This window comes from Anoplopoma fimbria, chromosome 9 (assembly GCF_027596085.1).
Source record: "Anoplopoma fimbria isolate UVic2021 breed Golden Eagle Sablefish chromosome 9, Afim_UVic_2022, whole genome shotgun sequence".
In the NCBI taxonomy this organism is placed as follows: Eukaryota; Metazoa; Chordata; class Actinopteri; order Perciformes; family Anoplopomatidae; genus Anoplopoma; species Anoplopoma fimbria.
Genome location: NC_072457.1, coordinates 10,686,725 through 10,714,207, shown reverse-complemented (window position 1 = coordinate 10,714,207; position 27,483 = coordinate 10,686,725). Strand labels below are relative to the sequence as shown.

At 37.9% G+C, this 27,483-nt stretch overlaps 2 protein-coding genes across 2 annotated transcripts; both read right to left on the bottom strand.

The window, feature by feature from the left end:
• Positions 1 to 1,053: 1,053 nt before the first annotated feature.
• Positions 1,054 to 13,560, bottom strand: mttp (microsomal triglyceride transfer protein). The gene is made up of 18 exons (XM_054603942.1): positions 13,291 to 13,560; positions 11,706 to 11,890; positions 11,367 to 11,510; positions 9,298 to 9,405; positions 9,086 to 9,202; positions 8,854 to 8,993; positions 8,618 to 8,768; positions 7,614 to 7,771; positions 7,320 to 7,488; positions 6,993 to 7,100; positions 6,641 to 6,853; positions 6,327 to 6,538; positions 6,050 to 6,147; positions 5,679 to 5,800; positions 5,045 to 5,272; positions 4,150 to 4,274; positions 2,134 to 2,304; positions 1,054 to 2,024 (listed from the first exon to the last, which is right to left on the bottom strand). Exons 1-18 carry the CDS (start codon positions 13,349 to 13,351, stop codon positions 1,877 to 1,879), a joined length of 2,658 nt encoding a protein of 885 aa, XP_054459917.1. The 5' UTR covers positions 13,352 to 13,560; the 3' UTR covers positions 1,054 to 1,876.
• A 5,046-nt stretch (positions 13,561 to 18,606) lies between these two features.
• LOC129095526 (tetraspanin-5) lies at positions 18,607 to 25,963 on the bottom strand. Its single transcript, XM_054604004.1, has 8 exons — positions 25,498 to 25,963; positions 22,886 to 22,935; positions 21,529 to 21,675; positions 21,271 to 21,441; positions 21,025 to 21,150; positions 19,541 to 19,588; positions 18,763 to 18,879; positions 18,607 to 18,672 (listed from the first exon to the last, which is right to left on the bottom strand). The coding sequence occupies exons 1-8, from the start codon at positions 25,583 to 25,585 to the stop codon at positions 18,607 to 18,609; spliced, it is 813 nt and encodes a 270-aa protein (XP_054459979.1). The 5' UTR covers positions 25,586 to 25,963.
• Positions 25,964 to 27,483: the final 1,520 nt, after the last annotated feature.

Below are 27,483 nucleotides of genomic sequence, written 5' to 3'. Positions count from 1 at the left end.
GTTCATTTTGTCTCCTTGGACACAACTATCAATACAAATGAGGGCTATTGATTTACGTAACAGAGTGCAGCTAACAAAAATACATGCTAATCTGGAAAACCATATCTACAAAATCTGCCATAATCAATACAGGTTAATTTTGATATTATCTGATTGCAAGAAACCATCAAGAGGGAAGACCTTCTACACTGGAATCACTGGTTTCTAAAAGGCTACAGCTACACCAGTGACTCTGGGAGGCTGTACTTAACAACAGCAGTGCTTTAAGCTGAATGTCATGTCAGCATGCTAACACAATAATAGTCCAATTATGCTGCTGTTCAGCAGATGAAGTCTTTACATTGTTCATCATCTTAGCTTGGCGTGTTAGCTTGCTAGCATTTGCTAATTAGACCAAAGAATGGAAAACTGTACTTTGTGGTGATTTACTTAAATCACTAATACAAAAGGGAATGTGTGCTATTAAAGTACATAAACTGCCACTAAATGTTGAAGCCCTGTATAATGGTGTAATGCTTAATTGCATAAAATAAATTTGTGTTTAATCAAATGTACACAAACTACTTGACACATAATAACCAAGGGAAGAATAGGATAGTATCCCAGAATAGGAGTAGCCCCACCAGTTGGTCTCTATGTTGGACTCTAAGCAAAACATTATGAATATGCCAAGTGTAGTTGCCATGACCTCTGTAACTGTAAGTATTTACATACATTTTGGGGGGCTTACATAAAAAGAAAGAAATCATCAGACACAGTGCTATCCTGACTTGATGGTGTCTTTTAAATTGAATGCCCTCATTTTGTAACCGAGGCTTTCTGTTGAAAATTTGTAGTCAATTGAGCGTCTTCCTCAGACTTTATACAACTGTTAATGACAAGTAAACTGACTTTGACTAGTTCAATTGGTGGACTGCCCCTTTAAAGGCAAAACGAACAAAGTCCCACAGCTGAATGTTACCCCTGGGGCCCTCAAAGGGTTGTTCCAGTCCTACATATTGTACAATTACACAAACACTTTGTTTTTGCTAAAGCAAATCCATAAGTCAAAAGGAAAGGTGTTTCCACAACACATTTATTGTCAGCCAATTACCAATTAAACAAATGTATCACTTCGTATGAAAACCCATCTTCAGAGTAGCTCAGAAGTCTTTAAACTACCCTAATGTTTTCAGCCAAACAGAGCAATTACAGCCAAGTAAAAAATATATATTCAAGTGTGAATGGATTCACTATCGGAGATTCGATTTTCCCCTCAAATCTTGCAAATACAAAGTAAAGACGAAGCACACACATTGTCTCTGTAGGAACAATTAAAAAGCACCATTGTGATTATAAAAATTTATATAAATTTGCAAAATAAGTTATTTCAGGTGTGTGGAACAGCGAGTGACAAAACAATAAATTACTCCTCCTTAGGAAACACATTTAATTAAAAAACAAAGGAATGTTGACAGTATGGAGCGTTTCTATTCATGGGGGAGAATCAATCCACTGTTTACAGTGTGATATTTACATGTACAGTGATACTGTAACTGCTTTGGGATAATTACAGTGGTATTATAAATGCTGAGTATTACCCATCAAATAAAACATGCATCCTGTGTGTGCCCCTCATAAATACACATTTGAGGAAATCCTTAAAAAGACAATGCAAGAATTCCTGATTTCTAAAAAAATGTCAAATTAAAATGACTTAAATATTCACAGGAATGTAAACATTGCATGTGTTGTTAAAAAAGAAAAAAAAAATTCGCCCCTCTTCTCTCGTGCATGCTTTTCACTGCATGAGGCTGAGGTGTGATAGCTGTCCCTGAATGCAATAAACCATCTTTGAGTGACAATATTCACAACTGGATAGTTCATGGTATCTCTTCTACCAACTGGAGTCAAAAACCTTCTTGCACATGTTTGAGTTCTCCTGGTGAAGAGGGAATTCAGAGCCAGGGACGAGCTGCTTCTTTCTCTTATGCGACACAACGCTCTTCCCTGAGGACAACCTCTCATACTTGGTCAGGTATTCACTGAAAGCAGAACATCAAGAATAGAACATTAGGTTTTTTCATTAGATGATTTAAAAATAAAACCCAAAAGAATATTGACATTTTCTGTAAAAAGAGGGTCTCACAGTACCTGATGGGGAAGGTGGTTTTGTCCATCTGCATGCACACCAGGAAGGGATATTCGGAAAACTGGACGGTGGTGATGAAGTCCAGCGATGCTTCTGTTTCAAAGCTGACCTCAACACCCGCTCTCATAAAGTCCATGTCCACTGTGACGTTACCAGTGACCACTAACGCTCCCCTGAAACCATTAGGGAAAAAACATGTCAAAATGTGTCAAACTGACAAACAATAGTTACATATGTTAAACGCATGCATTCCATTTGTTTCCTTGAAGTTCATATAATCTATATGAATGTCTAATAAACACAGTAATTTACAGGCGCTAAGAATTTAGCAGCCGTGAAACAGAGTTAAACATGTGATATTAAATGGGAAATATGTAATATATTAAAAAAAAAATTGACATGCGTGAAAAAGGTCATATGAATTTCTTACATGGAAAAATGCACCAAAAAACACGTGGATTTGTGAATTTTTTACATATAAAATAACATAACTATGTTTGCTTTGTAAGGCCTTGGAGGGATAAAGACATCAACACTGTTATAATGAATGCTGTTTTTAATCTTCAACCAGCAATTACCACTTAATCAGTAAGCATAATGTGAAACAAAACTAACGGAAAATATTATTTTATTTAGCCTTGTCCCAACTACAATGTCATGTTCCTTGTTTGTAACCATTCATTTGTATAATACAATTTGTGTCAGCAGCTTAAGAGCAAATTAGAGTTCAGACACTAACAAGTAGAGTTTAACAACCATGTAACAACTTCCTTTTATGCTTAAATTCAAACTGTGTGCCAACCAGTTGAACTTCCAACTTCTGTAACGATGCCAGTGGAGACATGCCTTTGCAAAGATGCCAGTGTGGTTTGTTCTGCTTCTATAGATAGCCTACCAGTCTATTATCAGAGTGGAAGAGGTACAGCTATGCTGATCCATTCACCTGCCTCTGCCCTTCCCCTGCACACATCGGTCAAATCATCCCCTAGTTCAAATCCTAGATGTGACCCCAATCAGTGGTCGGAAAGTGGGACGGAAATCCCAGAAATACATTTTTGTTCCTCATGATGCTGTTCCAAAAAAAGGTATTAATTACACAGCATTGTGTGTTTTTTGATTGTTAATATAGATCCCCATTACAATTGCCTTCTTTTCCATCTTTTGTAAGTTATTCTTAAATATACGTGTAATCACAACCACTAAAGCAAGTGTGATAAGAAAAAACTAGGGCAGTGTTTTAGTCTGGCGTCTTTTTGATAATTTACTTTGCTATATTAAGTAAAACCCTATTTTTCTACAAAGAACTTTTTCCATGTCTGACCAAAAAACAAGTGAACAGGATGAAGAATCTGATGAAACAGTGTCAAGTTTTGGTACACAAGCTTAGTTTTAGTACTTAAAAAGCACGGAAGCTTATATGCAGAACTGTCTGTCACACCATATACGAACGTTAAAAATCTGCGGCATTGCCATTTAAATCCCTTTTCATCACCAGATGCTGCGAGCTAAACGATACCATCACGTTGATGTGCATTGACCTTAATGTAATTTAAATAGAGAACCAGACAGAGCTGACATCATATCAACATAGACCTATAAATGTGTCAGACATGAGGCACAATGCTGGAGCACGTCCAACGAGCCGGTGGAACAAATGAATCAGACAACACTTATAGACCATCTACAGTTCACATGAATCCAACATCAACAGAAATCTATTTGCAGCGCGGTGACGAGCTCGACCTTAACCACTATAACGACTGTTCTTTCAGTCATGAAGGTTGTTTTTAAGAGTTGTCTGTCTATCACAGAGGCCTTTGCCCTGCAAGTGCATTACATCATACAGTACTTCACAAACGTAGTCAGTGAGATAATGCAACACTCCAAGGCTGTATGTGAGGCTTTGTCCTATAAACCATGTTCATAACATTATGTAAAAGCTTTGCTGATGACCTGATTTGGCTAAAGGAAAAAAACATCTTCAACAATAGTTTTATTGTTTTGTTTCTGGACTGTACCTGTTGTTGACGCTGGTCTTGGACTCCCTGTACCACAGGCTGATCTCCATGCCTCCAGAGATGTCAATGGCTAACCCTCCTTGGAACTCCGCACTCGCCTTCAGACCGGACTGCAGCTGGATCACCTGGAGGGCCGAAGATGAGGGGGAAAGAAAACCAAAAATGGAAGACTCCATTATGTCTGACTCCACTGATAATTTAGATTCCTCTTATCATTGATCATGTTATTAAAAGGACTGTAAAAGCATTTCAAAGTAGCCACAGCTTAAGGGATAAGAAATTCCTCATCCTTGTATCAGCTGTACACATTTAGACCCTGTTCATTCATCATCATCATCATCATCATCATCACTAAGCTCAATAACTAAACTTATTCCCTAAGTTTAGAAAACTTAAAAGACTTGGTTAGAGTGAGAAAGATTGAAATCAGTGCTGACTGCTGGCAGGAGAAGGAATGCAAACCTCACCCTAAAGTCTATGCATTGTATACCCGATCATCCACATGTTCTTTTTGTGCCAATATAATGTGGCAACATCATTTTACTTCTGTTTAGCAACTGAACACAAATCTTTTCAAGCTCTTTTAAAAAATGACCAATGCTGTTGTTTTCCTCAAGAAGTCCTCAACCAAGCTGAAAAAAACCCAGCAAATCTGACTGATTTTAAGATTTCTGGGAGCATTATACAGCTCTTCACATTAAAAACAGCTATTAAGGTAATTTACCAAGGACGTAGGGTCAACTACCTACCTGTCACTACCCGTTACATGGATGACTCATTACTATTGAATGTCACTCTTGTTCATAACCATACTGAATGTAAACTTTAAACACTGAGATCATGTTCAACTGGTGTAAATGGGGCATTGATGTAGTTCACAGTTGTAGCTGCTTACCTCAGAATGATCAGTCAGCAGGATGAGACCCTTCACGACATTCATGGGCTCCCCGGACATGGAGAACATTTTGGACATGAGGTCACTGTAACCCTTGAAGAAGGTGACGGGCCGCAGCTGGACATCGAACAGCAGAGCCGACATCCCGGCAAACGACTCCAGGTCCTTCTCCCCCTCATCGGGTGTGGCAGCAATCAGTGACTCAAGACCCTGGGCCTCAATTGCCACCTGGAAGAGATAGAGAGATAACTGGTTATTCTGGTTACTCAACTTTAGATGAAAATGTGTCAAGTGCTCTTGGAAAGTGGGGGAAGTAATCAGGATGAACATAAAGGCAATCCCGGCACTAGTTACATACCCTGAAGAAGACCTACAGGGGTCAAAAATGTTCGCTCTTTTAATCATTTGGTCATTATAATAACAGCTATTAAATAATTCCTTCTTTGTTGGTCTTTGTTTTTGGAGTGTCAGGATTTTTAGCAATTTGAAATGAAAAACATTTGATTATTTTTTTTCTTCTCCGCATGCATATATTTAAAATTCCTGTTCTTGTAACAGTGTTCCTGCAGTTCTGCTACATGTGTTTTCTATAAAATCCAGTAATTGTTTTATTTTCTTTACATGGTTTCCTTACCTGTAGTCCATGTAGCATCGCTTCTTCACTAGCACCATAAATATTCATGTTGCTTCTCCTCAGGATCCCAGAGCCTGAATACAGGATATCCAAACTGTATGTGGAGGTCACGTCAGCAGATTCTGAAGGAAGAGGATTTTAAAGCTCAGTCAGCATGAACGTACCTGTTGTAATGTTAGCCTCAAAATAACGAGTTTTAAGGAGCCATATCATGCTTAAGTGATGTAACCACCCTAAAAAGGTCAATATCTGTACTGCACTACTATACTGTTAAATTGTATTAACATCTTATCATTCATCTCAGATTTAAAATCTTAGAACAGTGTATTGAGTATTTTTTTAGGCTTAGAGATGAGGGGTTGATTACTTACGTGCCATGAATCCTGAGTATGCAGACGACGACCCAACTTTAGCAAAACGGTCGTAGTTATGAGAAACCATGTCCTTCATAGCTTGCTGTAAAACTTTGCTGAAAAATGTAAAAAAAAAAAAAAGTGTTATACCATAGATGGCTGCAATATGAATTGATACAATCTTACTTTTTTTTTCTGTTACACAAAATTCTTTTTTTTGTTTGTGTTAAGCTCAGAAGCCTCTTTGAAACAGTTGTTATTTTTGTTGTTCGTCCATTGGATCACAATAACACACCTGGCTGGCATCTGGAAGCGGATGATGTCCTGGATCTTGGACAGCATGTACTTGTTCATTTCATGAGGCAGGTTTCCAATAGACAGAAGCATATTCTTGACCTCCATGTATGAGGGGTTGCTACTGAGGATGACGTCGGCAGCGGCAGCTCTCACGTTTTTCTCATAGATCCTTCGATTCTGGTGGTAAACTCTGTTGACCGTCTGCTTCACCTACAAACGAGATCAAACGCTGGGTTTCAGTTTCTGTAATATGCTAAATAATTCCATACAACACTCATAAACAGCTGAAGTGTTATATACATTACGGCTCACCTCATCGATCATGAGATTGACATCGTATCTCTGCAGGGAAGTGAGGGCGATGGTGCTATAAGCTCCAACCTCTGACTCTGCATATTTGGTAAAGATGGGGATGGCCTCGGGCAGCAGAGAGTTCTTCAGAGCCAGAAGATACATCTGGACCTCGGACTCTGCCTTCGCACTGCCAGCACCGTCTAAAATCAGCTTCTTCACCTGCACCACTGTCTGAGAGGCAAATACAGCGCAGAAGATGATCAGTCAGCTCTGGGATTCATTCAAATTTGTTTTACACAAAGGAAATGTTCATTTACATGTCAGCTCCACATGTTTTGTGTTATCATTTAGTATCTTCTTGGAAGCTCACCGGTAAGTCGCAGCCTCCTTTCTGACACAGTCGATGGACCAGGGCTCCCATAATGATCACCACTGACTCTTTAATGTCTGTGCTGCCAATCTTTCCCTTCGAAATATCCTGAAAAGTAAATAATTCTCATAAAACTTCACAAAAGTATAATATGACTTGGTTATGAAAACTTTTTCTCAGGACTACATTTTAAAAATGTATCATTTGAAATATAATTTTTTTTCATGTTTCTCTTCACTGATATGTACTAGATCTCCGCAGGTCTTATTCTTTCCTTTGATAAGCACAAAAAGGTGTCAATTATTTTATTGAAAACATGACGCTCACCAGCAGAACCTGGAGCATTCTCTCGTTGGGATGTGAAGCAAAGCCACATGCGTAGAGAAACCTCTCCTGCAGAACAAAACCTTTGGCATCGGTGAAGTTAAGGAATTCCAGCATGGCATCAAGAGATGCAACGGTCTGGGAGGAGGTCACAGCATCCACCACCTGAGGTCTAAGCAGAAAGAAAGTAAACACAACGATGGTCAGTTGATCAAGTTAGACTTATTCAAAGAAACAGCTGAGTGATGGTGTCAGTGAGCAAATTAAGATGTAGGAGAGAAGGAGGAGCCTGTTTACAGAGATGTCTTGCTGGCACTCTTCAGCACTTTGAGGATCTGGTCCTTGGACGCCTTCCTAATGCTCTGGATGAGGGCCAGGAAGCTGCGTGGAGCCGTGGCTTTGGACAGGCTCGCTGGCTCCAGCTGCTTCTGTTGAGACTGCCAATGTTCAAAAAGCTGAGAGGGAGAACACAGGGGAGAGGGGATTAGAAGAGAGATCCCCTTCGGTCGATAATTACCTTACAAAAATACATAGTAACTATTTAATAATACAGTGTTATTTAGAAGTTGTTCTGTAAAAATAATTCCAACAACCCAGAGCTTCATACTCTGTGGTTCCATGGTGTTCGTTGTACTGATTAAATAAAAACAGTGTGCGGGGAACTTAATGCAACTGTATAAGAAATACTGGATGTGCAAGTGTTTTTCCTAACCTGCCTCTTAGTAATAATGACTTGTTCAATTTCATGAATACAAGTAAAGAACATAATAAGTTTTTTTAACCTGTTACCAAGACATGCGTATACTGAAACTCAAAATGAAATGGAATTCATGAAGAGTATTAATAAATAAATATATTATATTAATCGTACTAGTTGCTCATTTTTACAATAACACATGGGCCATAATAGTGGTTCTCGAAAAATAGAATAAACAATAATTCCGGTTTGTTACAACCTCAGTTGTATTTTGGTAGTTTGGGTCATTGTTACTGTGAGGCTGTAGTAAATGCTAACAATAGCAACAATGAGAGTGCAAACATGGTAATGTGTATCAGCTATAATAATTGACATGCTTACCATCCTAGTTCAGCATTTTAGAAAGCTAACATTTGCTAATTAGCTCTAAAAGTAAAGCTGGTGGAAAAGTCATTGGTTTTGCAGGTATTCAGTCATACACTAAAGCGAAATCGCAATGTATTCAACACTAATATTTGAGTCTGAATCAAATAGGTGGGCCAACATTGCCATGCATAGAGCATGTAAGTAAAGATTTGTTGTGTGAAAGTGAACAGGTACTTACTGATGGACAGCCCTTGCACTGGGATTTGACATTTTCTGCAATGATACCAACAGCTGCAAGTTTGGCATCAATTGAATTGACAACCCCAGCCACATCTTTCCCAGCAGCCTCCAGCGGTCCGGCCTCTGTCCCTACCAATGTGAGGGTTTGCCTGGGAAGCGAGAAATTGAAAACATTTTAAAAGGTTCCTGTATTTGAAATGCCAGCTGACGCTTATTCCTTGTAGAGGCATTTACCTGGACAAGACTGTAGCTGCAGCCGATCTGCGGACGTTAACAGCCAGTGAGTGAGTTTCTTCAGCCACAGCCGAGCGGATGAAACCATCTTCAAGTGTGAACGTTGTAACAGAACTGGACTTCCTGCTCACACCAAACACCTGAAGGGGGACATATCGAGTTATCGTTATTTATTAGTGATTCAATAACGTTCGTATTTCAACACGGTGATCAGGTCTGGATGCTGTCATACCGGATTGTGTGTGGTGAATCCGGTCTCCACAGTCTTACACGTCTCCAGGATCTTGGTTCTGGTCGCTTGACCTTTCACTGCCTTGTACTCGACCGTGCACCTTCCAGACACGTCATTCTATTCCCAGACATTAAGTTTGTTCACATTAGCGACATATAATTAAATATGAAACACATGAATAAACAGGATGGGAGCATTTTCATGCAGTTTACCTCTATAACCTTCCCAGTTTTGAGCTGTACTTGCAGTAAGCTGGCCAGCCCTCTTTTTAGGTTCTTGATGGTTGCAGGTTCGGCCCGGTAGGAATAAAATGCTTTTACCTACAAAGAAAGCAACACATTAAACATATCTGTATGCTTTTGAACAATTGAAACAAAGGCATTTTGTCAAGCAGATGAAGAGGGAAGTGACCCACAGTGCTGTACGTGTTGCACCACACAAAGCCTTTCAGGGTGTCAGTTTTCCTTTGCACACTTGTGTATAGACATGCGTGCTCATGACATCAGCGACTATCTACATTACATGCAGAAATAAGATATTCTTTGAAGTGCAGATCAAAAACAAAGCCAGGATACTTTGGTGTTAGCACTTTAAACTTTTAAAAAGAAGTCTATCTCAACCTCGCACGCACATCAGTACACAACACTGACCAGCATGAAAGATGAGTCACTCTTGTGTTTGCCTATGTTGCTGACATCATATTAAAATAATGGAACCAAAGCTCAGTTAAATGGACTTTGTTAATCTTGGGAAATATCATCTCACATCACACAGTTCAGTTTTCCAGTGAGGGTTCAGCTCGGCTCAATAGTGGACTCATGAGTGGAGAAAGCAGCCTATTACATCATCCTACAGCGTCACCTATACAGTATGCAATTTATTTGTGGCGCTCGACCACGATATCAGCTAGGACCACCTTAAATAGATTGTCCACCGCTACTCTGTATCTTTCCTCTCCCAGCCTGCCATCAGTATAAACAAAACAACAACAGCAGGGAAGACACAGATCTATCCGGTTTCTCACAACCGTTACCCCACACTGAACCAGCTTTGATCCTAAAACTTTATTTTCAGGTTGTGTACTACAGTTACAAAACTGTGACTGTGTAATTTTCAGAGCAAGATATAAAACATACATTTTGCTGTTGAAGTATCACTTCTATATTTACTCTACTTCATACTAGAAATATTAGTACTGAATGAATGGTTCATAAAATTGTAACCAATTATTTTATTCATGGCTATTAAAGCATTTACTTATGACCTATAGAGTACGAGCCAATTTTTGACCCATTTTTCAACACATTTCTATTTGGTAATAAATATCTTAATTATAATAAATGTTTAAATCAATTAATGTATGCTAGAAAGCTTGTTAATACACAGATTTTGAGGGCTCCAGATCCTCTTCGGCCCTTTTCCAATGTTAATTGGCCATACAGTCCAATTAGTCAAAAGGATTTCCTATTAATGATCTCCTAAATGATTAATGGGACATTCTTGGGAGCTCTTAATTACAGTTTATAAACCTTTTATAAAGTGGTATCCAAGCTTTTACTGTATGTACCAACATGTAATCCAGAAAAAAAGTAATTAATCATTGTGTAAAGGGATTATTACTCTTGCTTTTTCTTGTACGAACAGTATTTAACTGTAATCTAGTTCCATATGATGTTCACCTGTCAGCTTTCTATAATTCGTTAGGTGGCAATTATGCATTACTGAATACAGCACGCATTGATAATGATTTTATAACAGCTTGGCTTGAATTCAAACATCTCCCAGCCAGTAAGACGACAGCATGAAGCTTATCCCGGAGACTTGACTCTTCAAGTCAGGCTTGGTCATTCATTCTTTGACCCTCTGAACCTGCCGACCTTTGCACACACAGACACACACACACACACACACACATCTGCCTGGTGTTTCCCCTGCCAGCATCATCACTCCAGCACAATGAAAGTTAGCTCATAATGATTCAATTAATAATTTACAACACATATGATAATAAACATGAATTGTGATTTTATTGTCCTAACATTATGTTGATCTTTGCCAAAAACATTTACTTTTTAAGCTAAAAGATTTTTTATTTCAATAGTATGTGGAAAAAGGAAAACCACTTAAAATACTATGAGATTACACAGATAATACCATCAATAAGTGATGTAGCCAGGACATTTTCTTTATACACATATTGATTTATACCAAGGATCTAAACTCTTGCAATGTGAACTGCTAAAACAAAATCACTGACAAAACAAGAATTAAAGGCTCTTACCTTTCCATTTTTCAGATGCAACAAGAAAGGTTTAGTCAGAGCTGCCAATTTGTTCTTCCCCAAAACGCTTTCCGTGGTGGATCCATGGAGGACGTTTTTCTTCTCTGATCGCTGGGATGCAGGACCGATCCTCACATTTGAGATCTAAGAATGAGAAATTAATTAATCCGAGCAAAAGCCTGCACTCCTTTGTTGCAATGCATTTTTTTGTGCATTGTCAAATAGTCAACAGCTTCTCTAAAGAAAGGGAAAGTGTTTTTGTCGTGAGAAATATGTGAATGATTCTAACTCTCAAAATGACATAATGTCCCGTCTCAACATATAATTAGACCGACATACCGCCAGTTGAATCAGTTGGTCGTCTTTGCTGCTGGGGTCTCGCCACACTAGGTTGATGTCCACATCGCTTGAGATCTGGTAGCCAGCACTGCCCTCTTTTGACCCCTTGGTCCTGTCCACCAGCACCTCAGTGGTGTAGCTGAATTTGTACAGCTGGTTGTTGTTCAGCCGGGGTCCAGCAGCACCTGAAGAAACACAGGAAACACAGCTGGTGAGCAAAAACCAGTGAAGCAAATGAGATTGATCCGCTATATGACCATTATCATATTATGGTGTGAGCATGTTGTAGGTCTGTTACTATACTACAGACTTAAAGGTGTTTCTACATGAGATTTGCGTTACATTTTAAAAAGCGTACTTTAGCTTTTTAGACATTTTTCATATGTATCCACTGGTTTCATTTTGTGTCTTTATCTTATGAATATAAGTTAGTAGAGACCTGAAACCTGACATAGTAATCCAACACCAACAACATTAAGCCATCTTCATTTGTTTGACGCTGTAGTTGTGAGCATTGACTGTTTTAAAAACTGCAACGGCTGTGTTGTCAGAAAAATATATATCTGGGAAACAAACAAAAGCAAACATGGCTATTGTGTGAAGGATAAAGTGATTTTAGTAGTTTCTTACAATTTAAAAAAAATTGCTGTTTGGGAGCAAACTTTCAAGTCTCAGATGTGGTAGCTAAGGAGACTTTTCAAAGCAGACCAAACTTAACTGCCTTGCCATCAATGAAAATGTAACTTTGACAAACAAGTGTTCACTCTGATGAATTAACTCAAACCAGAAGACTAAAACGCTGTAGTCTAGGTCTTTTATTCTGGTATTTTTTTTTTATAATAATGCATTCTGATACTCTCCGTTAAAAGGGCCTTTTTAGTTAAATTATGTTCAGTCAGAGGCCATTTAACAAGGTGTGTTCAACCTGAGAGAAGATAAAAATCTCTCCACTGGTCTCTTAATGACAAGGTTTCTGTTAGATATGACATTAGGCCACGAGGGAAGGCCGACTGACGTGTCAGTTCTTGATTTCATCACTGGTCATTGAGGAACGAGGAGCAGAAATTCAACAAATAAAAATGTATTTTCTGTCTTTTATCAACAGCTGACTGAGATTCTTTTACAGCAGAAATAAAACATAAACAGAAATAAAGTCTTTTTTGTTTGTAATGTTGAGTTTTTAAAATCTGTCTTGACTCTTTCACCTCTTATCAATCAGTGATGTCACGAAGCAGTACTATGTGAATGAAGCTAGCCCACTGACAATGAATAGGAGACTGACATTGTGGGGTCAATCAGATCAGCCAGCGTGATTTCCTGCCAGGATTCATTCATTTCATTTTTCAATCTTTGTGGTAGAATATAATTAGGCTTGACACCATCCATGACTTTCTCTCTATGAAGAAGCCTCCAGGGCACAACAAAGTGTTATTTTGAGATACAAATAAATCCTCTTGACGCATTTCTACTTATTGAGCATGAAGTAGATAGATTCTTGCCCCAAATACATGCGTTCAACATATATTAAACTATCTACTAAACGTTACTGTTGGCCACAAACACAGAAAAGAAACAATCAACTCACCTTTGGCAGAAGCTGAGACAGAGGAGGCTGCACAAAGCAAGAACACAACTAGAGTTAACATTGTGTATCCTCTCGCTGAAGCCAGAAGAACCAAAAAAAAACCGAGAGTCAGTGTGGCACTAAAGGGCCAAAAAGAAAGGCAAAGCGAGTCCAAGCTTCTCCTATTATGTTTTATCTGAGGGGAGGGCAGACTCCAAACTCCACGCTCCAGTACTAAGTACGAGATAACCAGCAAATCATTAACCAAGAGGAGCACAGATTTGACAGGAACTTCTGCAATTGATGGGATGCAGCAATGAGTCCCCCTTTTTAATCCAGGGAGGCCGTACCTGCGTCTGCGCGCAGCCATGTGATCGATTAATCAATACAAATGGGAGTATCTGATTGATTCAGTTGATCAAGGGACAAGTGAGACTCGTCGGTTTAGTTTCTGCTGCAAACCCTGATTAGTCAACAAAACAATTAAGTAATTATTGATAGAAAATGCCATACAATTTGCGCAAAAATAATATCCAAATTAGCACAAAAAAAAAGTATATTTACCATGAAGTGGAAGAGAGACGTCCGCATGTTAAACGCCTTTCACCATTTATTTTTTGTTTTTGGGATGAACAGTTGGTACTTTGTCTGTGCGTCCTTCTTTTTGAGGAAATGGGCGGTCTGTTAGTGAAACCAGCCCTCTAGTTTAAAAAAACAGCATCTCAATGGACCCAAAAGTGTTGTATAAGTTTCGAGTAAAGTAAGAATACTGTGGGTTTCTCGATTTTAGACTTCACTTATCTATAAATAAGTGTAACAGGTAATTCAAACAGTTGCAACGTGAGTTTTTTTTAAAATAAAAAATAAGTGGGCAATTTTTTACTGAATGGCTCCATTCAACACAAAATGAAAGGCCTGTCATTCACTTTAGTTACAGGTAAAACTTTCTGTCCTAAGTCCCCCTCACATTTATATATTCAAATAAATGTCCTGCATTTATCATCTTACTAAAGTACAAATAGAGGCATTGTACTATTGTGCTTAGTGAATATGTAGAGTGAAATGTTAAATACTTTATATACTGTTTGATAGTTAACAAATCATTACATGTGTTTTAAAACTTATCAAAGGCTTTATATGTAAAATGAAGCTGTCAGATGGAGTAAAAGCATGTTAAAGCAAATGTAAGCGCTCAAGTGAAAGTACACGTTATCTCAAGTTTGAACTCTTGAAAATAAAGATAATTGAGATTGAAGCACAGCAGCACTAGATGTGAATTTGACTGAGCAGCCAGTGGGTGTCAGTGTTTGCCAATTCATAGTTTCTGAATGGGAATCTGAATATAGAGCATAAAACAGAAATAAGGTCACTTATGTCTTTGCTAAATGTTTTGTGTCTTCAGGTTGAGAATATGTTATCCCACCTCTTGAACCTGACATCATCTCAGCTCTCCTTATCTCATGATGCCTTCACTGTCCTGAAGCTAGATGTCTCCCACAGTTAGGAAATTGTTTTGCAAGAAGATAAAAGTTCAGAGTGTTAATGTCCGATTTCAACCAGCAATCAGGAGCTCAGTATCTCTCACGTGTGTTTTGTGCTGCTATTAAAAACGTCAGGTTACATACAGGAGTGTATGGGGTCAAGAGACCAAGTTAACAAAAACATCTTTGAATCAGTTCTGAAATAAAGTTGGGACCAATGAAAGGTAGAAAGAAACTCTTTATCTGTTTCTGTTTCTAAATGTAGCACTTGAAGTTAACAGCATACTTGATTCAATTTATGAAATTGCAGGATTCTTTTAGTTTTTGGGTCGTAATCTACATGGTTGAATGTACTTATTGACAGTTGCTTTTTATTAAAGAGTCAGCTCTATAAATTTAATGTAATGCAAAAAAAAAAAGTAATACACTATTGCGGTCTCCAAATTTATAGTGAAAAAAACAGAAGAGTTAATTCCACAAAGTAAATTACACTGCTGGGAAGAGACCCTGAATGGCTCAACAGATATCTACTATGTGAAAGTTGCAAGCAAGGCACACAACAATTCTAGCAGAGACCCTGCTTGTGTGCTAATCAGTAAAATCATCTTAAATTACAAAAGGGATGTGATTTTGACAATTCTTTGTAAGAGACCTTCAAAGGAAGGAGGGTACTTCACTTTAATTATGTTTAACTTGAGTTGAGAACATGTTTGAGAGGAAGGTTGATTTCATCAAGTCTGCTGTTGTTTTCCATTGAGTCTAGAAAAGCACCGGAAGTAAACACTGAGGCATCTGGCCAAAGGTCAGCTCCTAGGTTTGCAATGAATCCCTGATAACACAGAAAGCACTTAAGCTTATCATAAATGGGTATCTAAATTGCAAATGATCAGGGTTGTGTTGAAAGAAAAGTGTGTGTGCGTGTAATCTTTGTTGCTCTTTCTGTGTTAAAGGTTTATTTTAAGCAATGTGGCTGGACGACTCCACCTTGATCTAATCAACTGATGACAATTAAGGAACTTAAAACAGTCTGGGACAACACATGAATAGCATGAGAGACAAAGCCAAGCTCTAACTTTCAAAACTTATCGCTGTTACATGTTTTTTCAACAACTTTTCAGAAACTCTGATGCAACTGAAAGTTTTATTTTTCAAATCACATTTTCTGTCGAGATTTAATAGGGACAGCACTCTTGAATTGATGTCTAGTGGTATTCTTCAAGTTTGAGCATCTCCTTTCATAATAGGATAATTATAATAATAAAATAATAACTGGGTGGCAGTGCCTTACATTTTTTTCTTCAATGTAATACCAAAGCTGGTCTCCGTCACTATCTTAAGGTTATATAGAAGTGAGAAGAAAAAAAAAATGTCATGATGTGTAAATGTGTGTGTGTGTGTGTTGTACAGCTTTCTTTGTAACGACCTTGATGTACCAACTAAAATCATTTTAAAAACAGTTTAGTTACACACAACAGCAACTTCTGCACCTCATCCTCTGGTCATGGTTCCAAAGATGAGCAATTAAGTAAAACTAAGTATTCACTTTAAAAAAGTTACTTTTACAGTAGTAGATTGTATTGTGTATATATATATATATATACATATATATCATTTTTTATCTATTTATTTTCTTGTAAAGTCCAATAAATGCATTTCACTTGCTCTGAGAGTAAGCTGTACTCATCTTCATTTTTTGTATGTTTAAAAGGTATAAATAACTATGGCCAAACACACTAAACCTCAACCCATGCAAGATACAGTGTTTATGCTATAAACAGACAAAAGTTTACAAAGACCCACATTTATTTAGATATATATTTACAACCAGCTATTTACAATAAACAGGAATACACATTAAACAACATTTTATAATCAGGGGTATGTAGAAATCTCAAATATGGCACTGAGTGGTAAGAAAAAGTGTGATCAGTCAACAACAATCATATGAAGCTTTTAGTGGAAAAAAGGATAATTAACCCCATTGCAGCTGTATTACATATAGAAGATTTCAAAATGCAGAACTGCATTTATTTAAAATCTTTTGTGTTTGGATGTTCAGCTCAGTTCATCAAGGCTGCAGAATATTTGACTGCAAAAAAAAACTCTGTAATACTGCAGGCTTATAGCGCCTCTATATAAAATGGCTGCTCTGACTTTTCATGCTGTGCAGTTATATTAAAGTTCGACATGAAGTGATGTCTAGAAAGACAAACATATCAATCGTATCTCAGTTTGCATTTAAAATAATGCTGGTGAAAGAGCCTGTGTGCTCTACTTTCAAGTAATGTATGTATGGAGGCTATAAGTCATTACTACGTTCAGTTCAGTTCCACCAAGCAGCATGCCATTCGTGATGCGCATTGAAAATAGCTTGAATCCGAATTTTCCAGTGAAAACTTACAGATCAAAAAAATCTAAATACTAAAAACAAAAGGTATCTAATCACTGAGGCAGATTCCATCAAAGAAACACATCGACAACAATTAAAAAATAGAGGAAAATGACTGAATGAACACTGACAATAAGGTAATGTGCAAGGAATGGCACAACACTCATAATGTGCTTAAAAAGGACATTTTCTGTCAAACTGCTTTTTAAAAAAAAAAAGTCTGACATTATGGAGCACCATGAAGTTACAGATGCAGTTTGCAAGTGTTTAAGGAAAAGTGCCCCCTCCAGTGGCTGCTGCTAAAATAACAGTCCGTTGTGACAGAAATCACTTGTATGAAGATTAAAGTGCTTAAGGCTGAGTTTTAGCTGGGATGTCACATATTCTGGTTTCCTTCAGTATATTTAGACATTGTTTAATGTCACTGCCTTAAAACTTTCAGCAAACTGCACCTCTGATCCACAAAACTCTGCTTACAAACTGTATCTGTAGAATATGAGCATAATGTCACAGATGGAGAAAAAAATGTATCTAAAGTTATTTCTCTGTTGCTTTGAGAAGAGTCCATTAAACATTCAACAAAGTGCTAACCAGCCGATTGACTCTTACCTATAGTGACTATTTTACAATTATTTTTTAAAATACTTAACATTGATGAAATACATTTAGGAAAGCCGATGTCCTACCAGTAGACAATAGGCATGCAGTGCATTTCCAGAATCACTTTTATCTTTGTACACAACCTTTACAGGCAGTGTTAAAAACTGCAGCTGTGAGACATATAAAACCAAGCCGCTTCTCTGAATGAAGCACTACCTCTGATAAAAACATCAAATCTACCAGTTCATCTTGTTATGACCCCTCTACGCGTTTCATTTGCAGGCTTACAAACTAAATAAATTTGAACTGGGATTTATCCTTTGAGCCACTTCAGCATCATTTGTTGAATTTGTGCTGTATGATAGCTACAATACACTTCAGAGGTTGTGCTTCAGTCGTGAATAGGGCCACAAATAACTCTAAAAATAACTCTACATTTACTATTTACATGTCAATGAGACTCTTCGCTCTGGACACATTAGCTGATTAATTTATTTCCATTCTTTGCTGGCGTCCAAACTGCAGAGTCCTGTAGAAAAAAACAAAAACATTCTAGTGCAAAGAGACATTGAAAAATCAATGGAATCAATCAATATGAATATAAATATTTATATGCTGCAACATTAATGGTGAATCTAATAGTGCTTACCTGGTACATCCTTCTTGCCTTTGGAGATTCTGTGGAGGTCTTAGGTAAACAAACTGCGCAAAAACAAGAGGAAGATTTAAGCACGGATAAAATGTAATACATTTACGACAAAATGCAGCTCTACGAGTCTGTAATATATGTACACATTATATTCTTTATCGATTTCACAAAATGTATTATTAATACAACACTGTTCCCAGCCTAAGTGAAGCTGCCACCTACCAACTCTCTCTCACTGCTTCAATGTCGCTCACGAGATTCTGCGCTAAACAAATGCCAAAAATCTAAAATGAAAAAGTAGAGATTTTACATTAGGTAAATTTAAAGTCAACAGAGATGAGATAACAAAGTCATTCTTTCGCATTGTTCCTCACCTGTAGTAATGCAATCCCAATAAAGATGCCTGCCACCACTGTTAAGTTGTCTTGAAGCCACTTTTCAAACTGAGGAACGCATCCTTTGATGTAGATGAAGGTCCGCTGCTCAGAGTCCTGACAGAACATATAAAACAGTTTTAAAGCTTAACAAGCAAGTGCAGATGAAGGATTTGGCTTTTACTTTGTTTATCCTTTTAAAAGTATAAAATCTGATGAGTTGCTGTAGGCAATGATGTTGGGATTTACTTTGCTTTGTGGCACTTTACAACATAGTTATTTTTAATGGTATCACATGATTCTACTTGTCATCTTGAGGTTTCCTCTGAACTAATGTTACCTGGTTGTTCACACACACACACACACGACTTTTTTTCTACTCTGACTCACTAAAAAAACACTAAATAACTAGTCCAGTATGCCTTTTTCCTCACATTTCAAGTCAATAAAACAAACACAGCCTTTTTCTTACATTATGCTACTGTGGAGTGAGGCCAAAGCTAATGATGGGGGAGGGGATTCAATTCCCAGTGCATTGCTGCAGCATGAGTAATAACAGCCGGTCCAAAGTGCTGATGGGGAGCCAGCTGCTGTATTCTGAAGACTGTGGAGTTGGGAAACATACTGAAAGAGGAACACTGTGCCCAGGGTGGAGTACCGGATACATGACCTCATGCAGCCAAACAAACATGGACTGTTTTATAGCACTGGCTTACTTATTACTAAAATGAGCGTTTCAATCTCTGTTATAAAGGTGAGTTCCTGTAAAGCCACCCACCGTTTTTGCTCGGATGTCGTAGCCACACTGAGTGTTGATGACGTCCTCCTGTGAAGAGAAGATGGTTCATGCTTTAACATTTTTCAAAAGGTAAAGTCAAGACATTAAGAGACGTATACTGGAAAGAAATGCTGCTGGTTTTCAAGCTGGACTTCATTTTCATATTTGTCACTGCAGATATTAACATATTGTTCTATCTTGTTCCCAGTGCGCCCATGTCACCAATCCTGTGGCCTCCGCCAGGGCTGCCCCAAGTCAAATGTCACCAATCCTGTTTGGTGGCCTCCGCCAGGGCTGCCCATTGTCACCAATCCTGTTTGTGATTTTCAGGGACAGCATTTCAAGGCGCAGCCGGGGGGAGGAGAGTTTCTGTGAACTAAACCTGTGCAGATCTAGGCTTGGATTTGAGTCAGATTTAAGTCACAAGTCACTCAAGTAAGTCACTCAAGACACTTGAGTGCTGTGAGAGTTGACCTGGCAAAATCCTGACACATCATAAATCAAACAGCCACAGGCAAGACTTGGATGTATAGTGTGTGTAGCCAAAGCCGGATATATCTTATCATTCTGTGCTACCAAGCTCCGTTGTTTCCACCATTGAGCTAATGCGCTCATTCATTCAATTCATCATTCCTGATCGGGTTTGCTAAGAACTACATAACCCAGCTGTTTGGGGAAATTACAATGTGCGGTGAGTATTTATTATCTTCAGTAGGAAACAATTAACTCAGGCTGAAGGAACTCAGTAAATATTGAGAGAAGAGCGACAACATTCTTGGTTTAAGTCTTTTTATAGTCTTTGATGACAGTAAGAAAAAATAAGAAAAATGCCAGCCTTATTCTTTAAATGCTGTGTCATGTTAATTGTCAGCAATTTGAGATCTTAAAGACTTGTAGTTGACTTGCATTTTTTTTATTTAAAAAAATGTGACTTAAAAACACCCCTGCTTAGCTCTCTAGAGTGCCTTCATTTTGAATCATGTGTTAAACATTTTATAACAATGCTAGTTGATATGAAGTGCTGCTCTCAAAGAGGATGACCTTGGTGGAACAGTATGTCCTTTGGTCAGCAAATAAAAAGATTTACAGTGAAGCACTGCCACTGCTCTCCACAGAGAGCAGCAGTTTGAGCATTTTTCTGCCAAAAAAAAAAGTCTTGGTCAAGCTAACTCCTCCTAGACACTTTCAGACTGTGTTGGCAGGGTTTGAGAGAAGTAAACACTGAGGCCTTGACGCCCTGTTGGAAGCAAGCCATGATAGTTGACCCCTCTGGAGGACGCAGATAATGAAGCCATGAGTCACAGGGAGGACCTTCACAATCTTCCCTCAAACTAAATCATTCAACATGTTAGAAAGTGACCTACTCAATTTTTACTCCAACTTCCAGACCACACCCGAAGGCTTGTTGTGTTTTACCGTAAGTGGGAATGAACTGGCTGTGGATGAGCAAGACTAAAGTGTGGTGAGTGTATGTGGGGACATACCGCTGGATCTTTGGTGCAGCAGGAAAAGGGAACGCCGCATTTCTCACGACTCGGGTTGGAATCAGTGCAGTTGAAGTAGATGTTCAAGTTCCAGTCGTCAGCTCCGAACGCTCCACAACACTCCCACTGCAAGGTTAAATAGACAGAAAAAAAGAAAAAACTCACATATATGTTGACAATGTCCCACGGAAATGGTAAAAACAACACAGGAGTGTAATCAGTATAATGTGGATAAATGGTGCTCACATATTCCTGGGTGAAGTCTATCAGGTTCTGCAGATCGATGTCGTCCCTATAGGCCCGAATGTTGTTGTTTATGAAAAAATTTAGCTGGTCCTTGATCCAATCTTTGAAGACAAAGGCCAGGATTCCTGCAGTCAGCTCCAGGAAGAAGATGATACCCAGGAACACGGAGAACTGAAATACATTTGACCAATAACATTACGAGACCAAGAAGATGAAGTTTTCTCATTTCTTCACAAGGTGTTTGACAAGTGAACGTACAAATTTGAGCAAGAAAGAGTTTTCTCGCAGCGCTCCGATGCAGCCAGCGAATCCGAGGATGAACATCACGCCACCCACCACCAAGAAGAGCCAGACCGGGTCAAAGCCTCCCAAGTCTGTGATGGACGAGATGTTGGAGAGAACACCCTGGAAAAAACAGAGAGAGGGGTTAGAGGCTTAAAGACATTATAAGAAGTATCATCAAGTCCACTGTCTCCATGAGCTTTTAGTGTCCACAAAGCCAAAACGTCAATCATGTGATGAGCTTAAACAGTTTGATAATCACTTAAAGGGATAGTCTGATATTTTGGGGGAATACGCTTATTCACATTCTTACCTAGAGTCAGATGAGAATATTGGTACTAGTCTCATATGGTATATATGAAGCTGGAGGATCAGCCTGTTAGCTTAGTTTAGCATAAAGACTGAAATCAGGGGGAAACAGTTGTCCACCAACCAGAACCTCTAAAGCTCACTGATCAACATTTCAAATCATGTTTGTTTGATCCATATAAAAAAACATAGTGTAAAAACTACAAGTTGGGGTTTTATGGGCGTTATGAGCTAAATTATTTCTTGGCTGGATAAGTGACTTTCTTACTTACACGTAAAACAGCAAATTGTTGTTTTTACACTTCAGTTTGTGAACGGATTAAACAATTAAGGGATATTGTGTTAATTAGGGAGCTTTGTAGGTGCCTGTAGGTGAATTATGTTACCTTTGGACAGAGAAAGACGACAAACTACTACAACAGGCTGTTTGCCTGTTTCCAGTATTTGTGCTAAACTAAGATAACCAACTGCTGGTTCCAGCTTAAAACTTAACAAACAGACATGAGAGATCAATTAGAGAATCAATCTTCTCATCTAACTCTTTGCAAGACAGAAAATTAGCCTCTTTTCATATGATGTTAAACTATAAATTAAATCGTTGAAGTAATTCAATGCCAAATATTCTTTGGTTGCGGCCATACTTGAAGTACGAAGCAATTATCTAAGAATTTATCTTGATCTGTAAGAAGTTCTTCAGTGAAAGTCAAGATGTAAAACTCACTAGACTGTATGTCCCCCTTTTAGAACCCCAGATCAGGACAGTGAATTAATCTGTGAAGTGCATCAGATATTTTCTTCTGTCCATTGTTCAGAGGGGCGTCCCACCGGAAAGCATGACATTCCTTTCTGCCTCAGTTAAGCCACTGCCCTTATAGCGTGCAGTCAGATGGGCGTAGGCGACAGGAGATTAATGTAAATTATCTGCTTTGTTTATGGCTTACGTGCAAGTGTCCATAATTGAAAAAATCCACATAATAAATTGATTCAGTTTATTGCTACACAAAAAGAAAAGCAGTGAATTTACCTTTTCGCTCCATGCCCACAAGCCAATGCCGAGGAACGCCACCCGAGGAACTAACAGACAGACAAGGAAGAAAGAGACAAGAGAGAGAGGGGGGGTTATTTTTGCTGTGACTGCAACATATACTCATCACAAAGAAGGAAAACAACAAAAGAGATTTTCCTGGCAGTGATCCATTCACTTAATATTTCTGGTGCTCTGCAGTATCAGGAGACTCCCACATTCGAAAGCATCTTGTAACAGCCTGAGAGCTTCACGATTTAAGTTTCGGGCTACAGTTTAAAAGTTCAAAACCACATTTCAGGATTTGAAAAGTTAGGAATAAAAGGCATCGACAATTAAAATCAATTGTAATTATAAAAGCCACTAAAAATTTGAATTCATTTGAAAAATACTTAATCTGGTAGTCTTTTTGGTAATCTATTAAAACACTAATTTGCTGGTTACATTTTCACAAGTGCTTGTTTCATATCAATTAATGAATATTCAGATTTTGGGCCGTGTCACCTTATGATAATCACTTGTTATTACTTTTTACATCTTACATACTGAATAATATGTGAATTGACAAAACAAAAACCATAACATTTGCAGAAAATTGGTGAATGGGGTCGAATAGAAGTAACGGAAATAATCATCTGCTGTTAGAGCCTATTTTTTTTAATTGTAGGTTTGTATCTCATTGGTTAGCTGTAAAATGTATCATTACAACACTGACTTGGTGGCTTTTATTGATCAAAAACTATAGGATGTCAGACCATATAGTCACTTTACACAGTTCATAACAACTGAGCAAACTTTATCTGCTGATGACAACCATCAGATCTGGTTAAAATCTTTAGAATTTGCAAATAAGTGGACTTTTTAAATCTAAAATGACTCATTATGAGACTGGTATTTATAAACAGAATGTGAATGTTTTTTGATTTAGTCTGAACATGTCATGAACATTACAAAATAAAAACCCACTGAACCCAATTGGAAAGACTATCTGAACAACTGCTAATGCTACATTAACAAATAATTAGACTTTTTTAACAATTACACCCACTTAAAGACTAGATCCCAGTGGTGGGTTTTCTCCCTGTAAAACAGAAATCACTTTGCAAATGAACTGTAGTAACCGTTGCAGAGGAAGGAGTGAACAATACTTTTGACGCAGCCAACTTCCTCTGATGATTTATGAATGATGAAGTGATCACAGAGGTCACCGACTGCAGGATGAAACCCTCTGCAGGGCCTGACAGGCGGCCTTCCTATTCATCACTCTGAGGTCCATGGAGGCGCCACTTATTGCACAAACTTTCAAAGAAGGAGAGGCCATATGACGATATATATTGTGGGGCAATAGAGAACAGAATTGACAGCATTGAAAATCTTTTTTTGAGCAGGACTGCTGTTTGAAAATGTTAGATTTTGATGCACATGACTTTGGCATCAAAATGTGAAGTGTCAGGTACTTTAGTTTTGGTTCTATCAGTGTAAATTGAACACCTTTGGGTTGTTCACGGTTGGTCAGACAAGACAAGGAGTTTAAAGACCTCAGCTTGGACTACTTTCTGACATTTAAGACATTAATCAGGAAAATTATTTATAGATTCATCAATAATGGCAAAGGTAATGTTTAGCTGCCACCTAATCAGTTTAAGATATTTATATTTATGTTGTAAAATGTACTGAGATCTATAGAACTGGTGAAAATGCTCATCAGAACACTTCAAATAATTCCATTTACCATAATTTAAGCAGTGGATTCTCATCAGATGTTGTCCATCTTATCAATGAATCATGGTAGTTTTCTGTCAATCGATGGAACAACTAGTCACCAAATAAATACACCTCTTATCAATAACTCCTCCTTTTAGGTTAGGCATACTGTCATACTTAGTACTTCTATTAATACGGCATTTATATATTTTGATTTATACTTGTGTTATATATTGTAGCATTGTGTACATCGTTTACAGTTTATCATACAAGGTCCTTAATTTATACTTGTAACAAACACATATCCCCCCCGGGTATCAATAAAGTATTCTGATCCGATTTTGATTACTTATGACTGACAATAATACAGTCATTTGTTATCCCTATAACAAGAAAGCATATCTTAACCCATTTTTTTTTGTGTCTAAAAATGCACCCAACCAGGTTCTGTACACTGGAGGCCCAAAGTGGGACATCCAGAAGTCTTTAATTGGGTTTACTGGTTGGTTTCAAAAAGCACAAGAGCAGGTTAACTGCATGGGTGGACTATTGTCTCATCAAAGTATAAACGCATTTCTCCTTCTAAAGTAAGAGAATGTGTTTGTTTCCTCAGATCAGGGATGAAGGTTTTCCTCACTGACACCACATCCTCAGATGATGCAGTCAAAGCAAGTGATGGTGTCAGGAGAGCCCTCACACTGATGCTGTCTGCACAAACACAAAGGCTGAGAGGTGACACCAGTGCGGCCAAAGTGGGGACGATATCAGCCATGTCCTCCCGTGAGAAACAGCGGGCAGACGCAACGCAACGCGGAAGCTGTGGTTTGGTTGCGGACAAAAAACATGTCAAGTCAGTGTGTGTCATTGAGCCGAGGACGGACCGGGCCTGAACACAACAAACACAGCACTTACCCAGAATATAATGTTGAATCCGAAGATGAAATACTTGATGCAGCAGCTCACTTCATGAGCCTTGAAATGCTTTCCTGACATCATTTGGATGGATCTTTGTCTAAAACGCCGCCCACAGTGGGAAAAAACATCTATCCTCTTATGTTTGACAGCCGGGCTGTGGAAACACCTTTATTTTTTATTTTTTTTAAAGGCTCGACAAACCAGCGTCGTCAATTGTTTTTTTTTTATCGTCTGGTAATAAACATCCTCCTGTAGATGTTTCCGCCGACAAAAGGCGCAGGTGAAGCCGCAGAGCAGCGTCCGATCTGTCGGCGGCAGTAAAGATGTCGCTTTATTCCCGATATGGATGTGAAGAGGTATAACGCTACAATAAATCCACTGAAGTCAACCAGATTAAAGCCGATGGTCTCCTATCTGACCCATAATGTAGACATGGCTGTTCTCTGATTGACGTCTGTGGGAGCCAATGAGAGCCTTTGGTGGTCACAGGAGGCGGGACTTCCCCCAGAAGAGGGCGTTACTGCCCTTGTATGACTGCGAGATACAGTATGCGATGATATTAATCACTTTAGTAGATTGTGGTTTAATAATTAATTCATCTTTCCAGCCATGGACTAATTCATTTGGTTCATTATAGAAATTACGGCTGTAAAATGTAACTTTATTAGACCTATTGAGCTCTGGGGACCCAACGTGGGCAACAAATATAACAAAACTTGAAATAATGATAACAACTTTTAAAGTAATCTTATTAGTATGATTTCTTAATTGCCAGCTGCATCATTTTACAATAGCAGAATTTATTGTAGGTAAATTCAGGCTGTTCTTAGTTCACAATACTATTTTATTTAACAACGTAATTTCATTGTGTCACTTTTTAAGTCTTCTTTGTATGTCAATCAAGACTGAAAAAGCGACATTTTGAAAATATTATCTTCAATTAAAAAATGTGAAAATAATTAGAATAACATAACAAGTCATAACATTGTCTGTATTCATTCATATTATTTCATAATGGTGTAGTAAGTTATTTAATATATTTGATATAATCATTTTATAATATATTGAACACGTATAATCACATATAACAAATATTAATTTAAGTCTACCTAAAGTGATGAAATCATGAGACATTACGTTTTGAAGTGACTTAATTTCTACTTTTTTACATTCTTACATGGAGTGAAACACATCTGAAGCTTTTTCTAAATAATTTATAGATTAAATTACCTTTGTCATCTTCTGTATTGGAATTTCAAAAAAATATGCTTCACCATGATTTTCATGAATGAACCCCGGAATAGATTTACAGCAGAAGTTAATTTAGGTTTTACTTAATAATCACACATCTGTAAAGAACTAGTTCAGATTTTGCTTTGTTAAAGGAGCTTTTTGTTATTTGGTCCTTCTCTTTGGAACAAACTGCCTGATGACCTGAGAATCATCAAATCTTTGTCCATGTTAACACAATGAAGGCATTCATTAATGAAGGATTACTGTTACTTATCAGTGTATGTGGATTGTGTCTTTTAGGTGGATATGCAGTTTGTGAATTTCTATTGGAAGGTGGGTGTTTTGTTTTTCTTCCAGACACTTATGTCTACTGTATGTCCAGACATAGTTTGTTAATAATCTGTATACTTGAATGAACAATAAGCAATCTGTCTGCTTTGACTCTGTATATTAATTCAAAACAATATTTTTGACTATTCTAATTTTCTAATACTAAAAACTAAATGTTATTCTTGAGTTATCAGCTGAAAGAAATAAAATAAAGTAGATGTGGAAAAACGTTGCCCCCTGGTGGCAAAACGTTTCATCTGGGTTATCTTGAGTCTCAAAGAACAGCTCGGTTCATGTAAGAGACATAAAGCTACAAAATGTATAATTTGATGTGAGCAATATTTTTGTTTCATGTGTTAAATCAACATGATACTGTTTGTAAAATGTAAAATAAACACCAGGAATCATTTTGAGTA